The 24,889-nt window shown below is 44.7% G+C and overlaps 1 protein-coding gene across 1 annotated transcript in view; it reads left to right on the forward strand.

Moving 5' to 3' along the window:
• Window positions 1-24,889, forward strand: part of TMPRSS7 (transmembrane serine protease 7) — a 731,423-nt gene that overhangs the window by 226,346 nt on the left and 480,188 nt on the right. The window contains exon 12 of the mRNA XM_069636244.1: window positions 21,397-21,509. Coding sequence (XP_069492345.1) covers window positions 21,397-21,509 — 113 coding nt within the window. The remainder of the gene's footprint in view (window positions 1-21,396; window positions 21,510-24,889) is intronic.

A 24,889-nucleotide genomic window follows, 5' to 3' on the forward strand; every position in this document is an offset into this window, starting at 1 on the left:
ACTTACAATTAAACGCTTCCCCACTAGCGTTTAATTGTAACTGTGAAAACACATTTATGTCGCCTTTTGTCCTGCGCATTTGCACTCCACCGAGCACATGATGTAAATTTGGCAGTGGGGACCAAGATACGCCTGAGTGCAAACCTACCAGGTCCCCACCGTCAAATTACATTTTGAAGCAACATGAGCTTCCATACAATCTGAATAAGCAGTGTTCTTAGTTTTTCCTGTTGGTCAAGCTAAGGGGCTGGTAATTTAGTGAAAAAGAAAGGGATGTCTTGTATTGGGAAAATGATAGAGAGACCCATGATAAGAGCTAATGTTATTGTTTTCCTTTCTGAAGAGGTACTGTGAATGTCAAAAATAAGTACCTTAATTTTCAGTGATAGTTAAGCAAAAGCATTTATTAGTTTTCTTGCAAGAGAAACAGACAGCATACCAGATATTAACCCATTCCCAACCAACTAACTCATTCTGCCCTCCAGGACTGCCAATGATATATTCTGCAATGCACCTGACCCACAAAGTTTCAAGAAAAACTTGGTAAGCCTTCCGACATGCAATTTACACAGCCTACCTAAAACATTCCCACACATTGGACCTCATTACAAGTTGGCCGGTAATGCACCAGTGATTCCGTGGATCCAGTGGCACTGTTTCCGGCAGCCACAACCACAGAATCACTGGCATATCACAAGTAGGCATGCGTGCGCATTCTGGCCTTCTGGTAACGGTCCCACAGGCATGCCGAAAATCAGCCATTCCGCTGTTTCCAGATATAAAAATGCCAGTGGCACCGTTTAAGGCATGTACCCCACAGAAGCACTTGTGTCATCGCAGAAACTGGAAGCTCACCGGCGGCCATTTTGGAAAACCCAATCCTCTTCAAATCACCCACTTCCTATTGACATCCAGATCCTGTAACACCAGCATCATTTCTGGAGCAGAAAAATCTTGGGTATCACAAATCTGCCAGCGTAAACCACGCTTCACAGAGCCTGAATTAACAATGTTCACTGACACCATTGTGGACAATGCCAGTGAGCTGTTTGGAACAGACTACAGGTGCACCAGCCAAATCCGGGAGTCATCCATATGGTAGGAGGCGGCAGGCAAGGTGTCAACTGTGGGCCCCGTCTGCTGCACCACTAGATAGCCACAAGCAGTGGGGCGATCTCCATCTGAGAGTCCGCAATCTGCTCTCAGCACACAGGAGGGAATGGCCAGCAACCGGCAGTGGGCGACCTCCCCAATAAAGGTGATGCCCTGGGAGGAGAGATGCAGCACTGTGCTGCATCTGGAAGCAGTTGAGGGAGTAGGAGCGGTGGAGGCCATTGCAGGAGCACATTCGGAGGGCGGTGAGTACAACGTTCAAGCTTAAGCACCTAGATACCCCAGGGGTTTGTGCGCTATACAAATAAATAAACAAACAAACAAGAACATAACAGAGGGAATGACAATGTAGCGCTCACCACACGGAGACATGCTAACTGCACAATAACAGACCACAGCCAACCCAAACATTGGCCCACCAACCAAATTTGTCGGCCAAGTGTGCACACATTGCCCCCCCCCAAACAAAGAAACACACAACTGACCACATGAGCAGAGGTAATGTGCAGACAATGAATACATGAGGTACCACACATGCACGAAGCACACACCCTCCAACCCAGCATGCATGCACCACAGGCAAGATGCCCCCATGCCACACAAACCCAAGCATGCACGCATACAGTTGTCCACCCATCGGACCGGCAACAACAAGTGCAATAGTGCGCTTCACACCCCTCAGCCTCACTATCCACCTGTGGTATCCCTCAGGGCACCATCCAATCCCCAAGGTTCAACAACATTTACCCTGCCCCGCTGGCCAATGTGATCACCACCATTCCACCCCACTGCCAGTGTCTTGCTGATGACACAATGCCCACCGTCAGATCCACATCCTGTACTGCCACCCATCCCCTCCAAACATGAGTGCCTGATTGCATATCATGCAACTTGCACTGCTGACAATCCCTGCCTTAATCCATGCAAACTGACCACAAAAGTGATGGGTGGAAGGTTTCGAATGAATCTAAACCACTGGTAATTGCTCTGGGCAACCTTCCACACCACCGTTTTTTAGCCCGTCTGCGCCATTGCAAAAGGGGACCAGCCATGTGCAAATCAGTAAGCAGCTTCCGCCACCGAAGGTAGCAGCCCAGCCCGAACTGCTAGGCCAGGTCCTCTCTGCACAGAAAACCAAGCAACCCCAGACATGTTTCGGCCTTGTTGGACCTCCTCAGTGAGGTGAAGCCTGGTTCCCTGTGGCGCTGCGAGCAAGGGACCCACATCTGGGCATACCCTCTCTCACAAGGAGAAACAAACTGACCACAAAAGTGATGGGTGGAAGGTTTCGAATGAATCTAAACCACTGGCAATTGCTCTGGGCAACCTTCCACACCATCGTTTTTTAGCCCGTCTGCGCCATTGCAAAAGGGGAGCAGCCATGTGCAAATCAGTCAGCAGCTGCCACCACCGAAGGTAGCAGCCCAGCCCGAACTGCTAGGCCATGTCCCGTCTGCAAAGAAAACCAAGCAACCCCAGACATGTTTCGGCCTTGTTGGACCTCCTCAGTGAGGTACAGCCTGGTTCCCTGTGGCGCAGCGAGCAAGGGACCCACATCTGGGCATACCGTCTCTCACAAGGAGAAACAAACTGACCACAAAAGTGATGGGTGGAAGGTTTCGAATGAATCTAAACCACTGGCAATTGCTCTGGGCAAATCCATGCAAGACAGTGAAGCTCCGCAGCATGATGGCTGTGCACTGTCACCCACCCACTCCCTGGTCAACCTCCATGTGCCCCCTCCTCACACACCCCTGAGAGTCCACAGACCATGTTGCTACCCTTGACCGATCCCACACCTCGCACCTGCGCATCACAGACCATGGCAAGTGTGCCAATGCACTGCACCACCACCCCACAGGCAGCCTCCCCTACACCGCCAACCACCAGAAGCACTGGTTCCCACTGGGTTTGACGACAGCAACAGCCCTCCCTCATTATACCTCTCACCTCCCTTTGCCCCCTCATACACACCCAGAATAGTGTTCTGTGAACGAACCCAGCCCCCAGGCCCTGGGACCGCTTCCCTCCAGATCTGGGATCTCTGCACTGGCTCCCTCTGATGTCACAGACCAATACCGGGTTTCCCGGCCCCACAAACCAGGATATCTGTTGACTGGTCCTCCTTGAGTCACACTGGTATGAGCACATCCATGGCCAGTCACCATCAGCGACCCTCACAGGCACTTGACCATGAACACCCTTCCTAGAACTAGCCAGGATCTGCCCACCCCATCCCTCGCACTGTACTCTCCTCCCCTTTGCACCCCTTGCACCTGTCCCTGTTTCAGCCATCAAAACATGGTAAGCCCCTTGTGTCCACCACCCCCTTCACTATACCACCCCCGTCCTGTGATCCACAGCCTGCCCTCCCCAGCACGACAGTGTGCCCTGCACTTACACAATGACCATGACACATGGCCCAGTGCAGCTGCATTTGCTGATTTCTCTGCACATGCACACCACCATCTTTCTTGTGGTGCCTGGCCACACTTGTGCAGATGCATCATACTATTTCTGAAGACATGAACTGTATGCAGCATACACAGGCATCATGTGAGATGCAGACTGAACAGCATGTAGCAAGGCCATAGGATGGCACAGACTTCACTAACGCCATGCCCATCTCTCCCCCACAGGCACGTCCTCTGACAGTGAAGAAGCTGGCTCTGGCACCTCAAGGTCAGCCTCACAAAGGAGGAGCGCGATGCTACATCACACTGCTGCAGGGGCAACACCAGCAGCAACGGCCACCTCCCTGCTGCACCCACAGTGGCAACACCAGCAGCAACTGCCAACACCCCTGCTGCACCCACAGTGGCAACACCAGCAGCAACTGCCACCACCCCTGTTGCACCCACAGTAGCAACACCAGCAGCAACCACAGTGGCACCAGCAGCGCAACTGCCACCACCCCTGCTCACCCAAGAGGGATGCCAACAGGACAGCAATCCCTCCCGCCCCACCAGGCACGAACATGGGTGCATCGACAGATGAGGATACCGTGCATGATGCCGGGGACACTACCAATGGCACCTCGGAGCACACAGTCTATCACCATCCCACATTCAGCCCCATGACATTCACAGCCTACCACCACCGCCCATCCCCAGCATCAGGGACATGAAGGGACAGCTAGGTCACATGGAGGAGAGACATGAGCAAATGGCTGGACTCGTGCAACAGCATCTTGAGGAGGCACATCCGATGCAGTAGGAGACACAGTTGATCTGCGAAAGTGTGCAGGCCACTGGCCGACGATGTGCACGTGCCCTGAGCGGGTTGACATCGGCACAGAGAGTCTGCGAGGGAAATAAGGCTGTGTCAGCAATGGCTGAAAGCCTAACCCTTTCCCTGCGAGCAGCACTGCAGGACAGGGAGATGATCAGATCAGATCCACCCTCCACAAGCACCATACCTGCTGGTTCCCACCAGAGCAGCCCGATGTGCTGATCCCTGCACCTGTCAGCCTCACCACACGTTCATTGTTCTCTATATATACAACAATACACATGGTTCTGCATTTGAATTTACGTGCAGGCATTTATTATTTATAGTTGAGTGATTTAATATTTGTGCAGTATCACATGCGATGTGTGGCCTGGGCCATGTGCAGGTGCTGTGTGTTCAAAAGTAATTCTGTATTAGTTAATGGCGGAATGCACGCCCATCCCTGTCATCCCTGCAATGGTGTTTTGCATGTCTGCATCTGCTTCACTGCTGTCCATGTCCGGGGGCAGGGGAATGTTGCACCTGATGCACAAGTTGTGCAACATGGCACAAGCCAGGACTATCTTGCCCACTTTCACTGGCCTGTACATCAGTACCCCACACGAGCGGCAAAGATCTGCTCAATTGTGCTTTTTGTTCTGATGTGTGCACGGTTGTACGAATTTTCCTGGTGGCTCTGTTGTGGATGTCTGATAGGGGTCATCAGCCATGGTAATAAGGGGTAGCTGGAATAACCTACATGGGAGGGATACAAGAAGGAAAATGTAATTGAAATGACTAGGCACTGCATGCATGTCTGGATGTGGGTCTGTGACACATGCATATGGGTGGGTGTGGTTGTGGGCCATCAATCACCTTGCTACACTCTGTGACAGTTACTGCTGGTCAGGACATGTGTAGTGTGTACTCACGTGGATGTGTTGGTGGTGGTGGATGGGTCACATTGAGGGTACGCTGTACTTTGTGACATGGGTATGATGCATTCTGGTACCTGTGGTGCACGACATGTGCCTGTTCATCTGTGACCAGATTGTGCTGGTGTGTCCTTCCATTTACTGATGTGGTGCATGACATCCGTGGGCACCCACTCTTGCATGCCGGTTGTGTCCTTACATTTACATGTTGCCTGTGGCCCATGCACTGGTGACAGTAAAAGACACCCCTTTTCCCTAGTACACAGGCAATGTGGTGTGTGTGGTGATCCTTTGACTCACCCAATAGCCATGTTCGCTGTCGCCGTAACACTCCATGTGCCCAGGCAGCGTGCTATTGCGCAGGACCATGGAATCATGTGTAGATCCCAGGAACATGCGCAGCATTGTATGATGGTCAGGTCACATCACTGACGAACTGCACATTCATTGGGTGATACAGCTTTCTGTTCCGATATACCTTGTCTATGGCATGTCCGGCCACTAGCTCAACAGGTGTGCAGTCCACTGCTCCAAGTACATTGGGCACGTGTCGTTGGTAGGGCGATGTGCTGGGACACATGACGCAGGAGGGCATACAGGACCTGCACAGGCACCTTTGAGAATCCGAGCTGGGAGATTCCATACAGCTCCCCGATTGTGTGTTGGAATGTGGCGGTTGTGAGGAAATGCAGCACAGATATCGCCTTCAACAGGGGGGTATGGCAGTCCGGATGCCAATGATGCTCTGGATGTCGTTGTGGATTAGGTCAACTATAGGAAGGCTGGTCTGCCTGTTCATGTGGTACAGTGTGTGTATCTGGCTGTCAATCAGAGACCAGAGTGTGGTCCTTTTGCGGGGTATGTGTGCTCGCCTCTGGGGTACTACTTGCTGCCCATTGTTCCTCTGCATCATCATTCTCCTCCTCCTCTTCCTCTGCCTGTTGGCCTGTTTCCACTGTTGCATCTCCTGCTCATGGAGCTCCAATCCTGCATGCAGTGCCTCCAGGTCCATGACTGCTGCTACAAGTGGCAGCATGGTTGTGTTGGAAGGTGTGTGGTCCTTTTCAGCAGCTAGAGTGCTTATTGTGTGCAGCTGGGTCAATTGGGTGCACCTGTGGGCTGTTTCTCCACACATGTGCCTGCTTACCGGCTGCTCCTTGATGCCAGTGTTTCCGGCGTGATTTTCACTGTGCCACCTGCATTTTGGTGCCAGTGTTTTTCCGTGAAATCAGCTGTTGTAACACTGACCTATTATTCTGCTGCCGGAGTTTCTGGCACAGTTCATCGGCGTTTGCGCTGTTTCCATTTCCGGTTCTGTCGGCAACAGTCACACAGTGTGCGCTATTGCCAGTAACGTTGTAACCGGTATTCCGTCCAAGGGGCATAGGGCCTCCTCCACCCGGTTGACTTCCCGTGTAGAAAACAAGCTTAATGTTATGGCCTGCCTGAACTGGTGTGATCCATTGTCTTCAGTTTAACAGCCTTGCCCAGAGCACTCAGGCAGGCCAAAAGTTGGTTTAGGCGCAATGCGCAGTCCAGTTTAAGATGTACATCATTGCATGAAGCCAGTAGGAGCAAAGGGGTGCCCTCACCAAAGTCCACTCGAAGTTAAAAGAAAAATAATAAACACTAAGGTGGTTACCTAGGCTGATGTCATTATGGGGCGGTACACTTGTTTGACTTGAAAAGGAACCTCCTCTTTCCATGTTGAGACCCTGATAAGCATTTCATTCATTTGTTTTATTGATTTCGGAACTGCATTTTTCTTCGACAGTTTCTCACATTGACTGTCTTCGTCTAATAATATTTCAAAGTGGTTCCTGACGAAATCAGATTGTAAAAAAAAACAACTCTTTAAATGCCCAATCTCGTGCTGTATTGGGATGTTTTTGACTGTTTGGTCACAAGGTTGTTGCTCTCACTTAGTGGATATACAAAATACTCATCAAGCCTGCCTTTATAGAGTAGAAATGTGTTGTAATGGTGATTCTAATATTCTGGTTAATTGTCAGCATAGATTTTTAAAGCAAATGATTAGCCTTCCCCATTCAACTCCCAAGTTGGCTGTACAACTGGAGGTTGGCAGGACTCCAATTATAGTATTGGCCCAAATTAGACCAACAGTTTACAAGATTGAAATCTGGATGAGTCCCGACCTAGCAGTCTATAGAGAATCTCTTATGGATATTCTCAACCAGGAGGGCAGCTCAAGTCTGCCTTGGACGAAACGCATTGTGGTAACTTTGAGGCAATAAGACCTGTTGCATTACTGGGAATCAACAAATAAAAATATTAAGAACTCTATTACTTTGGTTAAAGAGAAATGAGTTCAGCAAACCTTAGGCTTGATATTGAATGTATGACCTAGGAGCACTTGGATCCCTGTTTATTCAGATATCACAGACTCCTTGGGCTAAAATAACTTGACATGGTTTAGAATCAATTGTCAAGATCATTGTAGTTGAAGTTGCTTCTTCTCATTCTTCCAATTGCTACTTTGGTTAATTGCTGAAACCCAGAGGTATCAGACATATGCCTTTCTTGTAATCTATCTAAAGAAAAAAAATCCACCTTTTATTATTTTCTGTCCTAATTATTCTGATATTTAGAAGCGTGGTCTATAATTATGTTTGAGTAATCATGATTTACAAAACCTTGTCTCAGCATTACATATGTGCAAGTCTTTGTACCATTTTGATGTGTTATTTACAGGAGCTGATTTCCTTATACAGTCCTACAGCACATAATCCACCTAGCTGGTCATCAGTGAATTAATGACCTAATACTTTGCTATTTATTTGTTATTCGCTCCTCAATATGACATCCCTATTTATTTTTGATTTATTATGAATTGTATGGAATGTAATTTTAACTTGTCAAATGTAATGCATGTATGTGTTTGTTTTTATGACTATATTTCTGAAATAAAGCAATAGATGGCAGGTACATGTAAAAGGTGCCTTAAAGCTTGGTTAATGAAATGTTGAAATGTGTACATAAGGCAAAATGTATCATCTGATAGTCAAAAAGACTAAACTTCATTTGGAAGCCTGTGTCCACTCGCCTGCCTCATTTACTCAAACCAGATGACAAACTCTGTGTAGGTCTAATTCAGTAAACAGCTTCACTCCCCGTGTTCGATCTACCATTACCAATTTGAGAGGAAGAGAGTACTGGTTCTTAATGGTAACTGGTAACTAGCTCCAACATCAATGTTGGTCCTTAACACCCTATTTTTAAGCACAAAAAAGCAGAGATTGAGTGCCTAATAAATAATTTTCCTCATTTATATTACAAGTATTCCTTCAAATGTTGGTTCTCTTTCTCAATGTAGGCTTATATCATACTGTAAGGATTTGCTGGTGCGGCTTCTAAGAAGATCTTATAATCATAGGATGTTTCAGGTGGTAGCTCACTAGCTTAAACCTCATCAACGACATATGGAAACTAGCAATATCATCTGTCGCTGACACACACAGGCTCCAAATGAATGACATCTTTCAGGTCCTTCTCCTAAACAACCACTAACTGTGAGGTTTTCTATTGTGTTCTCACAATTTACAACTCCCAGGCAGTACTTGGTGCAGTAAGAGGTAAACTGTACAGGGATGATGAAGTGTCCGCAAGGGCATTGGTAAAATACAACATGGGGTATCTATAATTTCAAGCATTATTGTTTTGCTTACTCATCTTGGCAGAACAAGACCAAGGGCCTGATTCACGGAAGTGTTTTATAATGGTGCAATGCCATAGGAAAACGTTCTGTGAATCAGGCCCCAAATCTATAGCGTAGTAGCAGGTGATTGCATCCTAAAATTAGAGGCCCTAGATATGATCACGGAGATAATAGAAGACTAGGAACAAGCCTGTGACATACCAGCATTAGATTGAGAAAAATCAAAAAACAAACATATATTATCTCTCTTCACCATAAAATCACAAATGAGACTCCGACTGTGAGCATGCAACGGGAGATTGAGCGGGGACAACCCAGCAAGACATACATATCAAAAAGATGCAATAAGCTCCTTGATTGACTATGTATTGGTGAACTTAGAAGAGTGGAAGACAACCAAGAATTGTGAAGTGATTCAGAGAGCTGACAGTGGCCACAACCCCCTCCAACTGACCTTGAATATTGATGTGGAACATCTAGCCAGAATCGAAGGGGTGATTGACCTATATCCCCAGGGAGCAAAAAAACAAATCAAATGGGCACACACCAATCAGACGGATAAAATATTGACCCTTTACACAGAGTTATTGGTTTTAATTGAAGCCACACATGTGAAAGCAGAAGTTGGCAACTGGGCCGAAATGTGTGCCATCAAGAACAAGTAGTGGGAAAAACAGGGCCATACGTTTTGAGACCCTGTCTGACATGGCAAAATAAGATCATACCCAAAGATAATTGGTTGGACAAGGAATGCAAAGAGGCAAAGAGACAGATAATTAACTTGATTAAAAACTTCAAAGGCAAGGCGCACTGCTGAGTTAAAATAAAGCCTGCCAATCCTATAAGACCCTCATAATAGAGAAAAGGGATCAGTTTTCAGCTAATCAACTACTCTATGGGAGCGGTTAGCAGCAAAGTGTTTGGGAGAATCACTCAGATGGGGGACAAACAAATTCCCTACCTCACTGGAACTTTGTATCCCGGGTAATGAATGGTACAGTTATTTTGCAGATTTATATAAAGACACTAGACCCAATTTTCTGGAATCTAACAATCCTCCTGATCACTCAGAAATTAATATAGAAGTGACAGGATCCCTTATATATAGCGAATCAGAAATTGAAAAGGCCATACAATGGGTTTACCCCAAAATAGAGGCAAAAAAGGTTGAATGAGCATTCAGCCTAGTATGAAAAATGCAATCTCATAATACCAAACATAATACCGAACACAGGGAGCAGGGGTGTCCCCAGCTCCTGTAGTTCAGTATTATGGGCTGCGGGAGTTGCAGGGGTGTCCCCAGCATTCATTAGAAGCCCAGCGGAGAACAAACAACCCAAATTCAAAAAGCTCAAATTACAAAATGCGAACAAGCGGACTTCGCAATTTTGTAATGCTAGCTTTTTGTATTTGGTTTAACGTAGATCCAATAAAATCCCAGAGAGCAGAAAAGGCACCGGGTCCGAATGGCATCCCAAGTGATCTAGCTAAAACCAATATGGGAATTTGGCTACCTTACTTGTCAGCTGTATTTAATGCAATCTGGGTACAGGAAAGAGTCCCAAACTTGTGGACAAATGCTATTCTAGTCCCAATGTATAGTAAGGGCAGGTGGGAATCACCAAGCAACTACCAGCCAATCTCATTGTTAGACAGCACAGGGAAAGTCTTTCGGAAAGTCTTCTTGGCACGATTAGAAGACTGATTCATGGTAAACAATGCCATTACTCATTTGCAGGCAGTTTTTCAAAAAGGATTAAACACGGTCTACCAGGGCTTCAGACGATTGTTGTTCATGGAAAAATACGTAACCATAAAAATATCCCTGTTTATAAGATTTGCGGACCTCAAGATGGCATTTGACAGGGTCTCTAGAATCGAGAGACTAAGCTGCTTGAAACGTCCTAGAATACCCAGCAACATCATCAAGGCAATCTTTTGGCTACATACAAAAAATACAACCTCTATTAGATGGCGTGCGAGAGGTGAAATCACAGAGGGCTTCCCATTACAAAAAGGAGTAAGGCAAGACTGTGTCTTCACCCCCAAGGCTGTGTCCTCACCCCAAACATCGACGTGAATGCTGCTACTTTGGGCATGGACAAGTTACCAATTTTACTTTTCCGCCCACAATACGCTCTTGGTGTCAAAAACAATCAGCCATCCAAAAATAATTGACAGCCGAACACACAGATCTATGTAAGAGGAACAGTATGGAACAAAATAAAATAAATGGCCAGCACAAACAAGAGGAAGTACAAAAAAAGAATTGACCTCACAATCAATTGGGAACTAATGGAAGAGGTGAACACCTTCCATTAAATAGGTATCTGTTTTAACAAAAATGGGAGTTGCACGGACCAAGTGAAAAAGTCCCAGTGTTCTCTAAAATGTAACTTGTAGGCCAACCTAATGTTTTTTCTCACCCCCTGGCCATAGGGCAGCGATGACCACACGCAAAGTATTGGAACTCAAGCCAGGCAGGTGGCAATCTATTGGGTCGAACTGTTGGGAACAGTTTGGGACACCACGTTTTCAACTCAAGAAAAATGGTTCTTGAAAAGACTGGTCTAATCAAATCGTCCACCTTGGGCTAAACTGGAAAGGGATCAGCCCCATCATAATGTTAATACCACTCTTTTACTGGGTGCACCTTTGGTATCCACCTGCATTAACAAAATATAGAGAGTGTATGTGCGACACTCTCAACCACCTGAATGGCAGCTCTTTATCATGGTTCAATCATATCAAAGCATTATGTAATGAACTGGAACTGGGCCACTGGTGGACCACCCCCAGCATGACAGATCAGACTCCAAAAAGCTTGTTGAATAAACGATCGGCTGAGTGCTTTATTTTATTGCTGGGTAATAGCCACAGAAGCTGGTTAACAGTACTTTACTTAGAGATAAAATTATACCCTGAAGCAGAAAATGTCTGGATCTGATTGGGGATCATTACCAACACTCCCTTGTATTCAAGCTCAGAGCTTGTACAATATGTATAGCTTCATTCTTCGGAAAATGGAGACTAGGATGATCCATAACCTGTTCCTTCTGCCCAATGTTCAAGCAAACACTCGCTCCTTTTCTGTCTATATATTCTTTATATACTGACTTCAGACAAAAAAAACCTGAAACAATTATTAAATAACCACAGAGACAGGGATATTCACTCTGCCGAAATATTTTGTAAAAGAAAGGAGTGAGAGGACATAATATTTGCAGTAACCAACTTCTTATCTAGAGCCCGGCAGAAAACAACTACAATAATGCAACAGGCAAGATCTGGATGCTCTGGTCGCCAAATGATGTGCAATAATCACACCAGAATGGCCCTGTCGATATGTTATGTTATGTTATGTTATGTTATGTTGTGGTATTTGGCATTTGTATAGCGCACTCTGCCATGTGTATGGCCTCAAAGCGCTCTCATGTAAACGCCCTTGGAGAACCGAAGTCTGAGGTATGAGAATTGAAAGAAGGGTTTTTTAGAATGCCTGTGTGCATTTTAGCCTGCACGATAGGAGGGAGGGGTGGCTAAATCCCTGCTGTTGACCCATGGAGATCTGGCTAGTGGATGGGTGCTGTGATAGATTGTCAGGGAGGTAGGCGAGTTAAGGAGACTGATTATGTGCCCTGCTGGACTGAATTTCTGTCATGTGACTCAGCTGCATTCCAATAGCAGAGGTGATGTGCATAATGATGTTGAGTAGTGAATTGCTGCAGATGTATGCAAGTGAGTGGCGGTGCCCCCAGCGAGATACGACTATGTTCTATCTAGATGGAGTTCTATATGTACCGGAGGGTCCCTGTAGGTTTCGAAATGCAAGACTACAGCACTATCACGGTGGGAAAAAGGAGAGGGAAGAGTCAAAGTGAATGAATTCTTTAATCGCAAAGGTAAAAGGGGAAAAGACGCAAGGGTAGTGGCACAAACCAGTAGCTAGATTCAAGGTACAGCTAGATTCAGAATACCGGCCTATGGCACTATTCTCTGGAGAAAGATGCATGGAAGTGGCAAAAAACAGTAGCTAGATTCAAAACGCATCTTCATTCAAAATACTACCCTTCGGCCTGTTGGAATGGTCAATATTGGTCTTAATGTGGGGAAAAGGTTGACATTGAGCGTGCCATATTGATGACTGGTGCAATGTTGCTACCTGGTATGTCTCTAGTATAGTTAATTTGAATGGGATGAGTCTTACTATTAGTGTTATTTTATGTGCAGTTTGATAATCTTATATTTGCATACACATAGCAACATAATGACAATTATGCGGGTACAGTGTGAAAAGAATGTAGTTGTGTGATGTGCAATGTAGTGCCTAAAGATGGGAAGCGAGGAGCTTTATATGCACACACGAGAGGAGAAATCAGCGGATGGGGAAGCCACTGTGCGGGGATGCAGTAGTCCTGAACACACGTACACAAATATATGTACATTGGGGTTTTCAAGGGCGATCTGTCTGGGACAATTGGAGGACAAGGGGTGCATGGTTAATACATGGGAAGGTCATATACCACAGGTTTCCCATAGCTGGGGTTTGTGTAGGCCGTAGAAACCTGGGTTGGTGAGATGAACTTCGTATAACCTGGAGAGTTGGTTGACCGGGGTCAAAGGAAGGACAAAGGCAACTAAATGCATTTTACCAGTTGTGATGGTATCAAATGGTCATTTGAGGCCAGGACAAAATGAAGTGCAATGGCTCATAGGTTTATGACTTGGTGCAGTTGTGGATAAGTAATATAATCTTCCTGAGAACGTGGTGCTTGTTATTCATTGACCAGGGAAGCCCGACCACATGGCAGGATCCACTCGGGGCCTGTTAATAAACCAGGGACAAGAGCTGCTTAAAGGCAGATCTGGCAAATTGTGTAGGGGTTTCAATTAGGTTCTCAGGAAGATGACTAGAATGTGGACCAGAGTCCATGTGGGCTGAAATGGCAGTCGCAACAAATTAGTGTGAAACAAGAAATACTGGGGACACCAGCAAGTCTAGGAAGATAAGATGTTGATTGCCGGTTCAAAGGAAACTTATTTATTTCTCTCCCTCTTCATATTAATGAAGTGTTCTTGTAAAAGCCATGCGCATCACAGCCGGGATTAGAGAGCCCCGACCAGATGGAACTTGTAATAAATCAGGATTGTTTTAGGTGAATAAGTAATCATGGAATGATGCCATGATCAACTATGGAAAGTGCCCTAAAGGGGTTGTACTTGTAAATATGATGTAATGTAAATGTATGTTGAAGGGGGTGGTGTTTAGGTGACTGTGTCCAATAAGAGCTTGGGAATTTAGATGGATTAGATTTCCTTGCATACGGTTAGCTTATCATATTTGGGGGGATGACTTTGTCACAAAATATGTTGGAGTGTGTTAAATGTTGCAACAATGTATATAAAGTCTAACCTTTGTGTGGTTTGAGGAGAACCAAATTATTTCTGTCTCTAAGGAGTCGTCTAGCCCCTCCTGGCTGTTTGCATTGAATAAACTTCCTTTACTGACAAACGAGCACTCACTTCTTGAGAGGTGAGCTTATTTTGGGTAGAGAGATCTGAGGTCCGCCCCGACAAGCCTATCCCTCTGGAAAAAGATGCAAGCTAGTGGCATAAAACAGTTGCCAGATTAAAAATACAACCAGACCCAGAATTCAGGCCCATGGCACCATCCTTGTGGAAAAAAAAAATGCAAAGCAGTGGCGCAAAGCAAGAGTTAGATTCAACGTATGATGTGATATGGAATTTGTAATGTGCCTATACACCTATATGTGCCTATACAGCTATATTCAAAATACCAGCCTACAACAGGTATTCCTTCCGGACGCGTGGTGTTCCTAAGAGCCAATCAGGCTCAGAGAGGGCGGGTGGTGGGAGTGGGGAGAGGAGGCCTGTGATGACCGGTGCCTCCATGCTCAAAGGGCAGAGAAGGGATAACAAATATATATATATCTTGCTTTTCCTACTCACATTCTGCTGAGAATCCTCTGCACTTGGGACGAAATTAAGCAGGCATGCATCCCAGGCTATACCTGGGACAAGACTGAGGAGTACATTGATCCTTTTGATTGTTGCCACAAACACTTGTTTGGATTAATCCATATACAATTGCCACGTACTATTGTTAGTCACTATTCCAGGTCACTGAATTAAGACTACTTCAGCCTGCCTTGCCTCTGCCTCCCAACCATTACCCACAGACAAGAGAAGCCACACAACCTTCCTGCCACTACTATCTGCGTTCACATATATCCCTGTTCCCTAGTGCCTGCCCCATTTAAATGAGCCAGAATCAGTCACCCGTCCACTAACATCAACAGCTCCCACTAATAAAAACCCTCAAAATCATCAAAACATTTGCATTCCTACATCTCGGCCCCACCCTTCCATGCTCTGGCTTGCTGAGATTACTTCATCTCTGAGCATGCACCACCTCACCCAGCCTCTGCACCACTCAAAGGGCACGTATAGTAACTCTTGCCCTGACCCTATGGCACCCCCTTCTCGATGCAAATTGAACAGATTACCTCTCCTCACAAAGACCTTCCCCATTGCAGCAAGATGCCTAAAGATAAATAAACAGATATCACACTTCCGCACTCCTGCTAAGAGAAACAGCTACCCCAAACAGCCACCAAGGTCAAACTGCCTACTCCACTCATGTCTCACACCTCTGAGCCCCACCACTGTACCATCTCTACTGAAGAACTCTAGCTGCCTCCACCGACGAAGTGAAGAAGCAACCCCCATCCCATCAGAGAAGCCCTTCACTGGCACCAACAATATAACCGGAACTCATCAAAGCTCTCCACCTAACTCCCAGGTGCAAATAACAACTGGCCTAGTGAGTCCTAACCCCTCTTGCCCTCAAGAGTTACTCCACCTGAGGATGACTTCTCTCCCTCAAACTACCTCAAAAAGAAACAACTGGCCAGGCACTCTCTCCCCACACCACTGAAATGCGCGTTGATCAACGCAAGATCTATCCCTGTGCATGCCCTTGACATCAATGACCTAATCTTCCTCCAACCTCGACATCTTAGCAGTCATGGAAACATGGCTGGATGTTGCATATGGCCCGCACTCTCTATCACCCTACCCCCAGACTACACCATCTACTGCTCCGACAGAACCATTGCTAGAGGAGGGGGAGTAGCACCCATAGCCAAGAGCCCTCTCTCCATTAGAGATATGAACTCCTCCCCACCCTCTTACTGTGACATCTTGTTTGTAATACTGACCCTCAGTGACTCTGATACAATCACGCTGCACACCATCTACTGCCCACCAAGCCCTACCTTGTCCTTCGAAGACAACCTAATACACATTCTTGACGCTAAAATCAAACCGACAACCAAATATATCCACCTGGGTGACCTAAAGCTAGGCTACAATGACCCTGAAGACCTCGAAGCCTCTTCACAACATATCAAAACACCCACACACAAAAAAGCTGCATCCTTGAGTGAGTTGCTGACCTCAATTTTCAATTGGTGATCCACATGAACCACCCTTGCCCATAGTCAGACCACAACTTAGTGAAATTCTCCATCACGCCCACTGGGCACACTATAACTGCTACCATCCCACGGCTTCCCACTCATGGCGCAGCTCAAAAAACCTCTCCAAAAAATGTCTTGCACGATTGCTCTGCTGTTTCCTACCAAAACTCCCATTTAACAATGACCTTGAGGCACTGGCTGACTTGTACGTCAACACTCTAACTTACGCAGTCAAAACAATTGTACCGCTCAAATCATGCACACTCAAAACATCTGCACACAGGAATTCCTGCTGCACACCTGAACGCCACAGCATTTGATCTAACAAGCGGCTGGCTGAAACCAATTGGAAGAAGTCCCCTTTGGAAGCCACAAAGCTACAGTTCTCAATAGCAGCTAAATGCTACAAAAATGCCACCCTCTGTGCCAAATACTTGACATAGAATGCCTGCCTTGCCAATGCTAAATCCAATACCCATGAAATATTCACTATCCTCAGCGAACTAGAAACTCCCACCATCCCCCGGGCTCACTCATCAAAGATGACTCGTGGTGTACCAGCATCCAAAACGCCATGCTCACCAAAATTGACACTCCACACCAGGAAATAGTCTACAAACTGTCCCTGATCAATTCCCTGCAAGCCTCCCAAACAGCCCAAGCCCCATTCACTACCGGCCACCTAACCACCCCGGTTTCACTTCTCCAATGTCTCAAAAGATGAAGTCAAACTGATTTTAAAAGGTCTGAAACCGTTGCGATGTAAAGGGGACATCTTCCCAGCTGGCCTAGTCAAAGATTGCATAGATATCCTTGCCCCTCTCATTACAGCCTTTAATAATGCATCATTTGCTACTAACAAAGTAATCCTGGCTACTCCCCCTTATTAAGAAAGCGCCTCTAGACCCTGCTATCTCCACCAACTACCGACCTATCACAATGATCCCACACCAGTTTCTTGGTATCCGTCAGTCCTGGTTCTGTCCTGGCCATGGGATGAAATCAGCACTTCTTGACATAAAAATTCAGATGGACAAAGTTAGAGACGAAGACAAGACTGCCTTGCTCTCTCTCCTATCAGGTGGCTCTAGCTTTCCCACAGTCACCCCCACACTCTGGAATGCCCTCCCACCCCACCTCAGGGTTATTGACTCCCACTCAGCATTCTGTAAAGCATTCTGTAAAGCCATCAAAACGAACTGCCTCGTATGACCTGTAACCTGTGATGCACTGTAACATGTGACTCTTTAATGTGAACAAGTTCTTTTCTCCGGGTGGCTTCTTTGTAACCCTCTAGTAAGCCTCCTTAATCTCTGATATAGCGCATCGATGCCTGCGGGCTGTAGCACGCTCTACAAATCCAAATCCAAATAAATAAATAAATATATCATGGATCACCTCCTTCGTAGAGGACAGATTCCTTCAAGTATTTGCAGAAAATTCCAGTACCCCACCTTCACCCTCCACCTCTGGCGTGCTACAAGGCTCCTGGGTTTCCCCGACATTGTACAACATTTTCACAATACCACTTTTTGCCCTCCTGGACTATCATTGGTAATCGTATATGATATGCAAATCTTACTTCCTCTCTCCAGCAACTATCATGAGGACTCCACCACCCTGAATACGGTCTACACGACCATCCAGGCCTGGATGGCTATGCACTGGCTATGCCTGAATGATGAAAATATGGAGATTCTTCTTGTTGGCCCCTCATTGGTGATCAAGAAACTTGACCCTAGATATTCCTCCTTCAACATTGAAAGTATTTCCATCTTAGTATCACCCTTCTTAAAAACGTTATCTCGACTCCACCTTATCTCTCATGCGTCATGCTAACGCCATTGCCTCCTCTGCCGCTTACACAGCGGAGTTACTAAATGCATCTAGACCCTTCCTCTCTTCTGGACAGCTGCCTCAATATAGCCTGAGCCCCTGAAGGATCTAAGCTCGACTACTGCAATGCCCTGTTTGCGGGTACCACTGACTCCTACATTCGAACAATGCAAGTCATTCAAAACAATGCTTTCAGAGCGGTCTTGAATATTCCCAAGTCTGATCATATCGCGACAGCATGTACAAAAGCCCACTGACGCCCTATTCGACAACGAATCCTATTCAAAGTCCTTTCCATTACGCATAGATGCCTGTCTAAAGATGCCCCACCATACCTTTCACAGAAAATCACTAAAGCATCCTCATCCAGACCCACCCGAGCTGCCTACGCCAACTGCATCACTACGCCTAAATTCAATAGAACCAAAGCTCTGGTTTCCCAGCCACAGCGGCCAAACATTGGACCCTCCTCCCTCTCACCCTATGTGCTGAACTCTCCTACTGGACCTTCCGAAGAACTCTAAAAGCATTACTTTTTTCCTTAATGTGGGTCACAGGCCCTAACCTGGTTAGAACTCTGAAACTACAGTCATTTGTTTACTGAACAACTATTACACTGTGCTTATCCCATAATCTGTCATTTCTATGAGTAACTGGTCATGCAATAGCGCCTTGATGCCCTTGTAAAAATAAATAAATAAAAGAGTGAAACTTTTGTCTAGTAATATATTTCATGCAGCTGCTATTGTGGCTGCAGCTCAACTGTATTTACTTGACAAATGATATGGTAGCTTTTCAATGTTCCCCTTATTACGTTACTATCATCAGAAAATTGTACCAAAAATTACATATGGAAAGGAAACTATGGGTTCCCCCCTGAATAGGGGAAAAGGTTGAAGCACTAATTTGGAGGAAAACATTATCCCTCCCGCAGGGTGTTCTGATGGGGGTCATTAGGCATGAACTTGGTTTAATAACAACTGAAGCATGTGGAAACTGCTACAGCTTTATGGTAAACTGCTGTCTTGCCCACTAAATAGTCTGTTTGTAAACTTACAGGAAGAGTTCATCTATAACTTGTGCAAAGTGTTACAGCCTTGGGGGACTTAAAATGTATTGCCAAATTATCATTTATTGACTCATCGATTGAGGAATTGAGGATTCAGCCAATCAAAGTTAAAAAAAGAAGCTTTGTGAGAATGACTGGTTTGTGAATAAAGAATCACTAATGAGTTATCATTCATTTCATGATTGTATTATGGAAATTAAATCTTTCAACATGATCCCTTTATACCTGTTAAATGTATTTATTTATTCCTTTATTTTATTTATGAATTTATAGCACACCGCATACTGGCCCGAAGGCATCACAGGATTTTAGGAATGATGTGTTTAGAATTAATCTTAATTTATTTTTAACTAAAGAAGTTTTAGGCACTATAAACAACATTCCATGAAAAGAGAGACTTTGTCATTATGGTTTAGCTGAAGTTGAGACCCTGCAGCATCTTTTATAGAGTGTGCACTATTAAGTGGATTGCATACTGAGAAGATTTGTGCACCTTCAAGAAACATTAACTTCAGTTCCTGTTTGGTATAAAATCTTGGGTGCACAAGAAATATCCTTAAATACTGCTGCTGTAACATTTTAATTGATTTTTAATTATGTATTATATGTTGATGTTAATTGTATATACAGAAATGTTGGCCACTAGTTACAACAGATTTTATGCGTAGGGTTTCCTGTTTTCAGTGTTTATATGTTTCTGATTCTGATGCAGTTTTTCAAGGGTGTTCAAATTTTCCCAAAAACTGTATTCATCAGTGTTTACTCATTCTTTCCCTCAGACAACAGTTTTTCCAGTGTTGACGAAAAGTTATGTTTTATTGCTGCATGCATATCATGCATCATTCGTTTGTAGTAAACACCTACAGATTATGCTGGTGTAGCCTTTGTTATTTTTTTTCATTCTTGGCTTGTAGTCTCGAATGGTTAATGGACAAGGAAAACTGCACATACAAAAAGTGCAAAGAATCATATAATGGGCCCCATTATGAGTGTACTGGTGTCATAATAACGTGCCGTATTACCGCATCCTGGCACATTACCACACTGGCACACTCCAAGTTTACCAGTAGGGTGGAGTATTTACATCCAGCTCTAAGCTCGAGGTATATCCGCCACCCTTCTGGCAACAAACCACCAGTATTACCGGACTGGTAAGGCTGATGCCGGTAAAACCGGCAAATCCTCCTACGAGTCCTATGGGACTGCATGGAATAGAGATTTACCAGTTTTTCTGCCACTTGGAATCTTCCTGTAATTATATATTACAGGTTGCCGTACCAGCAAACTTGTAATGAGGCCCACTTACCTGATGGGCTTCAGCTACCTGACATTGGGCAAGGTAGAAAACGGAATTCATTTTGTGGTAGAAGTCCATTTGGATCTTATCTGAGACATCACTAACTGAGGTTTTGCAGACCCGTAGCTTTTGAAAAGTAATTAACTGCAAGTTGCTTTTAAAAAATAATCTATTGGACAGACAGCTAATTATTAAGGGGAACGTAACATGTGTCTTATTTCAGTTAAAATCACATTCGGTATGAAAATGATTGAACATTTCCATAATGTGGAAGCTTTGACTTTGCTTTCGATTTTCACTTTAATACAGGAATCCCTGAGTCGCAAGGTCAGTGCTGCCACCTACTGGGCATTTACTTCGTTTTTCGATAAACCCCTAAAGGAGAAATTATTTTCAGGTGTCAAAAATTAGATAAAATCGGATGTTGCCAAAATCCAAAAAGCCTATTTATATGTCTAGTGCGAATCAAGCGGGGTTAAATGAGAGTGAGGAAATCTTTTCTTTTGCCCTGCTGGTGCCTACCAGGCCCACTCAGGGCAGTGGATCATGTTTACTTTTTTTAACCCCTCTCTATACACAGTATATAGGTGGAAGTCTTTTTTATTTTTTTAATACATCACAGTGCATGTTAGATATAGTTGTTTGCGTCTAGTAGATATCTGGATCAAAATGAGTTTTTCTAAGTTCACTGAGAAATAATAGACATATTTTTAGGAGTAATACTTCATTAAAGTCATATTTTGATTATCTTTTAACAGAGTGTGGAAATGTAATTTCAATGAAAGAAACTGATGGGTTCCAGGGAAAGATCTTTAGTCCTTACTACCCTAGCTACTACCCCTCCAAATGCATTTGCAGGTGGAGCTTTCAGGTATGTGTTTTAATAACTTTTCTTAACCACTAATGTGCTTGTATTTCATATGGACATAAATGACAATTGATATGATTTTACATGATATAGACAAACTATGAAAATTCATATTTTAAGGGTTTCTTGTAAGTCTTCAAATAAAGATTTGTGGGAAAAAGTCCATGTGTATTTTTTATAAAGCGTCAAGTATGAAAAGTGGACTCATGATGCTGGTTGTTAACTCAAATAAACATAAAACATTAAGGATCAGGGAAAAGCAACCAACTGTTCTTAGTTTTTTTTAGAGCTGATCCAAAATTGATCAAATGATAATTTTCAAGGAGTTCCAGATAATGAAAGACTGGGTGGGAAACACATTCCTGCTGGTCCTCTAATGTCTGAATTTGAGAGGCACAAGTAGAAGGACGTTAGATGATCAGAGAGTATGTGACATGTCTGCAACCATAAATGACCAATGAAAGATGAACAATGATTTGAAATCAATGGGCTTCCATGCAGGCAGCCAATGCAAAGGGTACAGGGCAGGGAAAATATATCCAATCAGCCAAAGCTGAGAACAAGGCAGCCTTGAGCATGTTCTTATCATTTTTTAATCACTGCAAATGGCTTTGCAGATAGTCAGGTCACCCAAGATTAATATTATTTGTGCAAACCAGGCATACCTTGACTAAGGTCAATGTGGCCTGGACCTTGGACAGACATCAAAATGGGGAAGACTTTTTTATCCATCATTTTAAAAAGAAGTAACCTGTTTCAGTGACCAGGGCAATGTGAGGTTCCAAGAGTTTTACACTTCAATCATAATTCATGCATAAATTAAAGGTTATGTTAATTCCTTCTTCTGTATTTGCTCTAGAATAGTTGAAACGTTTGTCAAGCTTCCTGGACCCAAGGAGACAACGCATTTATTATTTCCAGGTCACTGGTTTGATAGATATCTCGGGTCCATGGATCCAAATGATGGTGGGAAGGCTTACTCTAGAATGGAGCAGGAAAATGATACAAGATAAGAATAAAACAACATAAAAAGACAATAACTAACAGCACATAGACACTAGAGTCCAAAAGGCTGTGATGGATGAAATGTTAACAAGTTCCTGTGCCTAGTAAAATTTGAAATAAATGTCTGTGCTTAGAGAATCTTAAAGGAAATGATCAAACAGTCAGGCAAGTCTTGAACCCGACTACGTTAGAAGTAAGCCAACAAAGATGATTAGATCCCTGGTAGGGGCTGCTGCGCAATCAGGATGCTCCTAACGCAGGCTGAATTCAGAGGTGCAATCATGCATTCTAAGCAGCCTGAGTGCAGCTCGGATGAAACTGTGGTCTATGTTAATGGACCTTCACTCTGTTCAGGCCCTCAACGTGGACAGCGGGCTGTTACCAACAGATTTGGTCTGGCGCCTCAGTAAATATCGCATCAATATATACGCAGGAAAAGTTCCAAGATTGCAGTGCAGCTGCATTGTCCAGCGTTCCTTAGCGTAAGTTGACTAACCAAAGTAGAAACAGAGATAATTACTACTGATTGCTGGAGTGAAGACTGGGTGAAGCACCAAAGAAAAGGCAGGAGTCAAGTAAACTCGAGAACCAACAGCAAAACAAGCACTACATGGAGAAAAAGCTCTTTGTCGAGGAGGGCTTTATGAACATCAAAGTTCTGATTAAATGCTCTAATCAAATTAAACATAGTGCCCAGGCATGCACACATTAGTCTGCATCCTCTAAAAAATATTCCATTGGCTCCTTGGCATGCACATTTAACACACGTCCAGATACCTGTAAGTACCAGATACAAAGAGTGTAAGATGCCAAACACACCAGAGATTGTGTCTGACCTGTCCACATTTCCCAAATCATGAAAATCTGATGCTGAACTCTTTGACTACTTCAATTCTGAGTTGCCTATATGAAAGTGAGTGTTAGTGGGCAAAGGATTCTAGGCACTGTAGCACCCACAGCCCTTAATATAGCTGTGGAGACGCTAAACACACATAACATATGAATTGCCATCTTGACATCACTTCAGTATTGTGTGCTCTTCTTCACAAATAATATCATACATTTGTAAATAAATATAATTAAAACTACTCAAATGTACCTTGCAGTGCTCCAGTGGCAGTAGGTGTCAGGTCATGTAGATGCAGGCATGATTTGCCCAAGACAATGTCAAATGATATGGTCCATTAGCTTGACTATTATGGTAGCCTATAACAAGTTGGAACTCGCCAATCCCCAGCATGGTAACTCAAAACAAACATAGCTCTAGAAGAAAGTAGATGTCAGCACTCCTCTTGTGATTCAAAATTGGAGCTAAAGGAAATAATAGTACGAAATCCTCAGGGGGCAAAAGAGCATGTTATAGAGCCAACCCGCCCCGGACCATGTACTGTGTGCAAAGGATAATGAGGCAAAACAGGAATATTAAACCTTACTGAGCTCAACCATAATTGTGAAGTGCCTAGCTGAGTCTTTGTTCTCCTTTTAAATCTGTAGGGCCTGATGTTAAAAACATGCTTGTGTGTCTGAGTCATATATGCTCCATCCCATATCCGAATGTGTATCTGTGCATAGTTACAGCAGCTCGGGTGGTTCTTTTGCAGTGCCTTGCGTTGCCTTCCTGGTTTAAAATGACCTCTAACATCTGTCTGTGAACCATGTTGACCCATGAAACCAAAGTCCCATGTCTGAGGTTAGAGGAGAGGGCTGGGGAATTTCTTGGGGCTGGACACCACCAACCATTAACCACAAATCATAACCTAAAGTAGGCCAAAGCAGGTATAAAAACTCCCATCTTGCAGTGGTGGGTGGGAGAGTACGTGGAGTTAGAAAGTGAGAGAGATATCCGATTAGTACAAATGGGGAGGTGTTAGCCAAGGGGTGAGGAAAGACGAGGGAGCAGAAGGAGAGAAAGAGGTGGGGCAGAAGGAAGCAGCAAAGCAGACGAGAGATAGTTAGGTCAAGGAGAGAGCAGAACAAGGACGAGAATGGGAGAGAAAAGAGGCAGAAATAGCACACGAGGTTGGACAAGAGGGGGTTAGAAAAACAGGATGGAGCAAGGGGAGTAAGCAGAGAGAACATGTAAGAGAGGTGGAGAGTAACATCATACAGGAGGGTGGTGGAAAATTACCATCTCGAGAGAAGTGAAAGGGACAATAAGAGTGGAGGAGAAGGAAGCTGTTAGCAGGATGGAGCTGAAGAGGGACAATCATTGCTGGCCTTCGGGAAGGTGACAGAAGATAGTAAAACAGCGCAGGAGAGGGTGAAGACCAAGGGAGGTGAGGAGAACGAGGAAATCCCAAGTGAAGGGGCACCCGACAGGTAGGGCACCTAACACACCATTGCTTGTAGAGAGTGTTGCAGTTGGTCTGATCCCTGCA

Source organism: Ambystoma mexicanum, chromosome 7p (genome assembly GCF_040938575.1).
Source record: "Ambystoma mexicanum isolate Mex_15411 chromosome 7p, UKY_AmexF1_1, whole genome shotgun sequence".
Lineage (NCBI taxonomy): Eukaryota > Metazoa > Chordata > Amphibia > Caudata > Ambystomatidae > Ambystoma > Ambystoma mexicanum.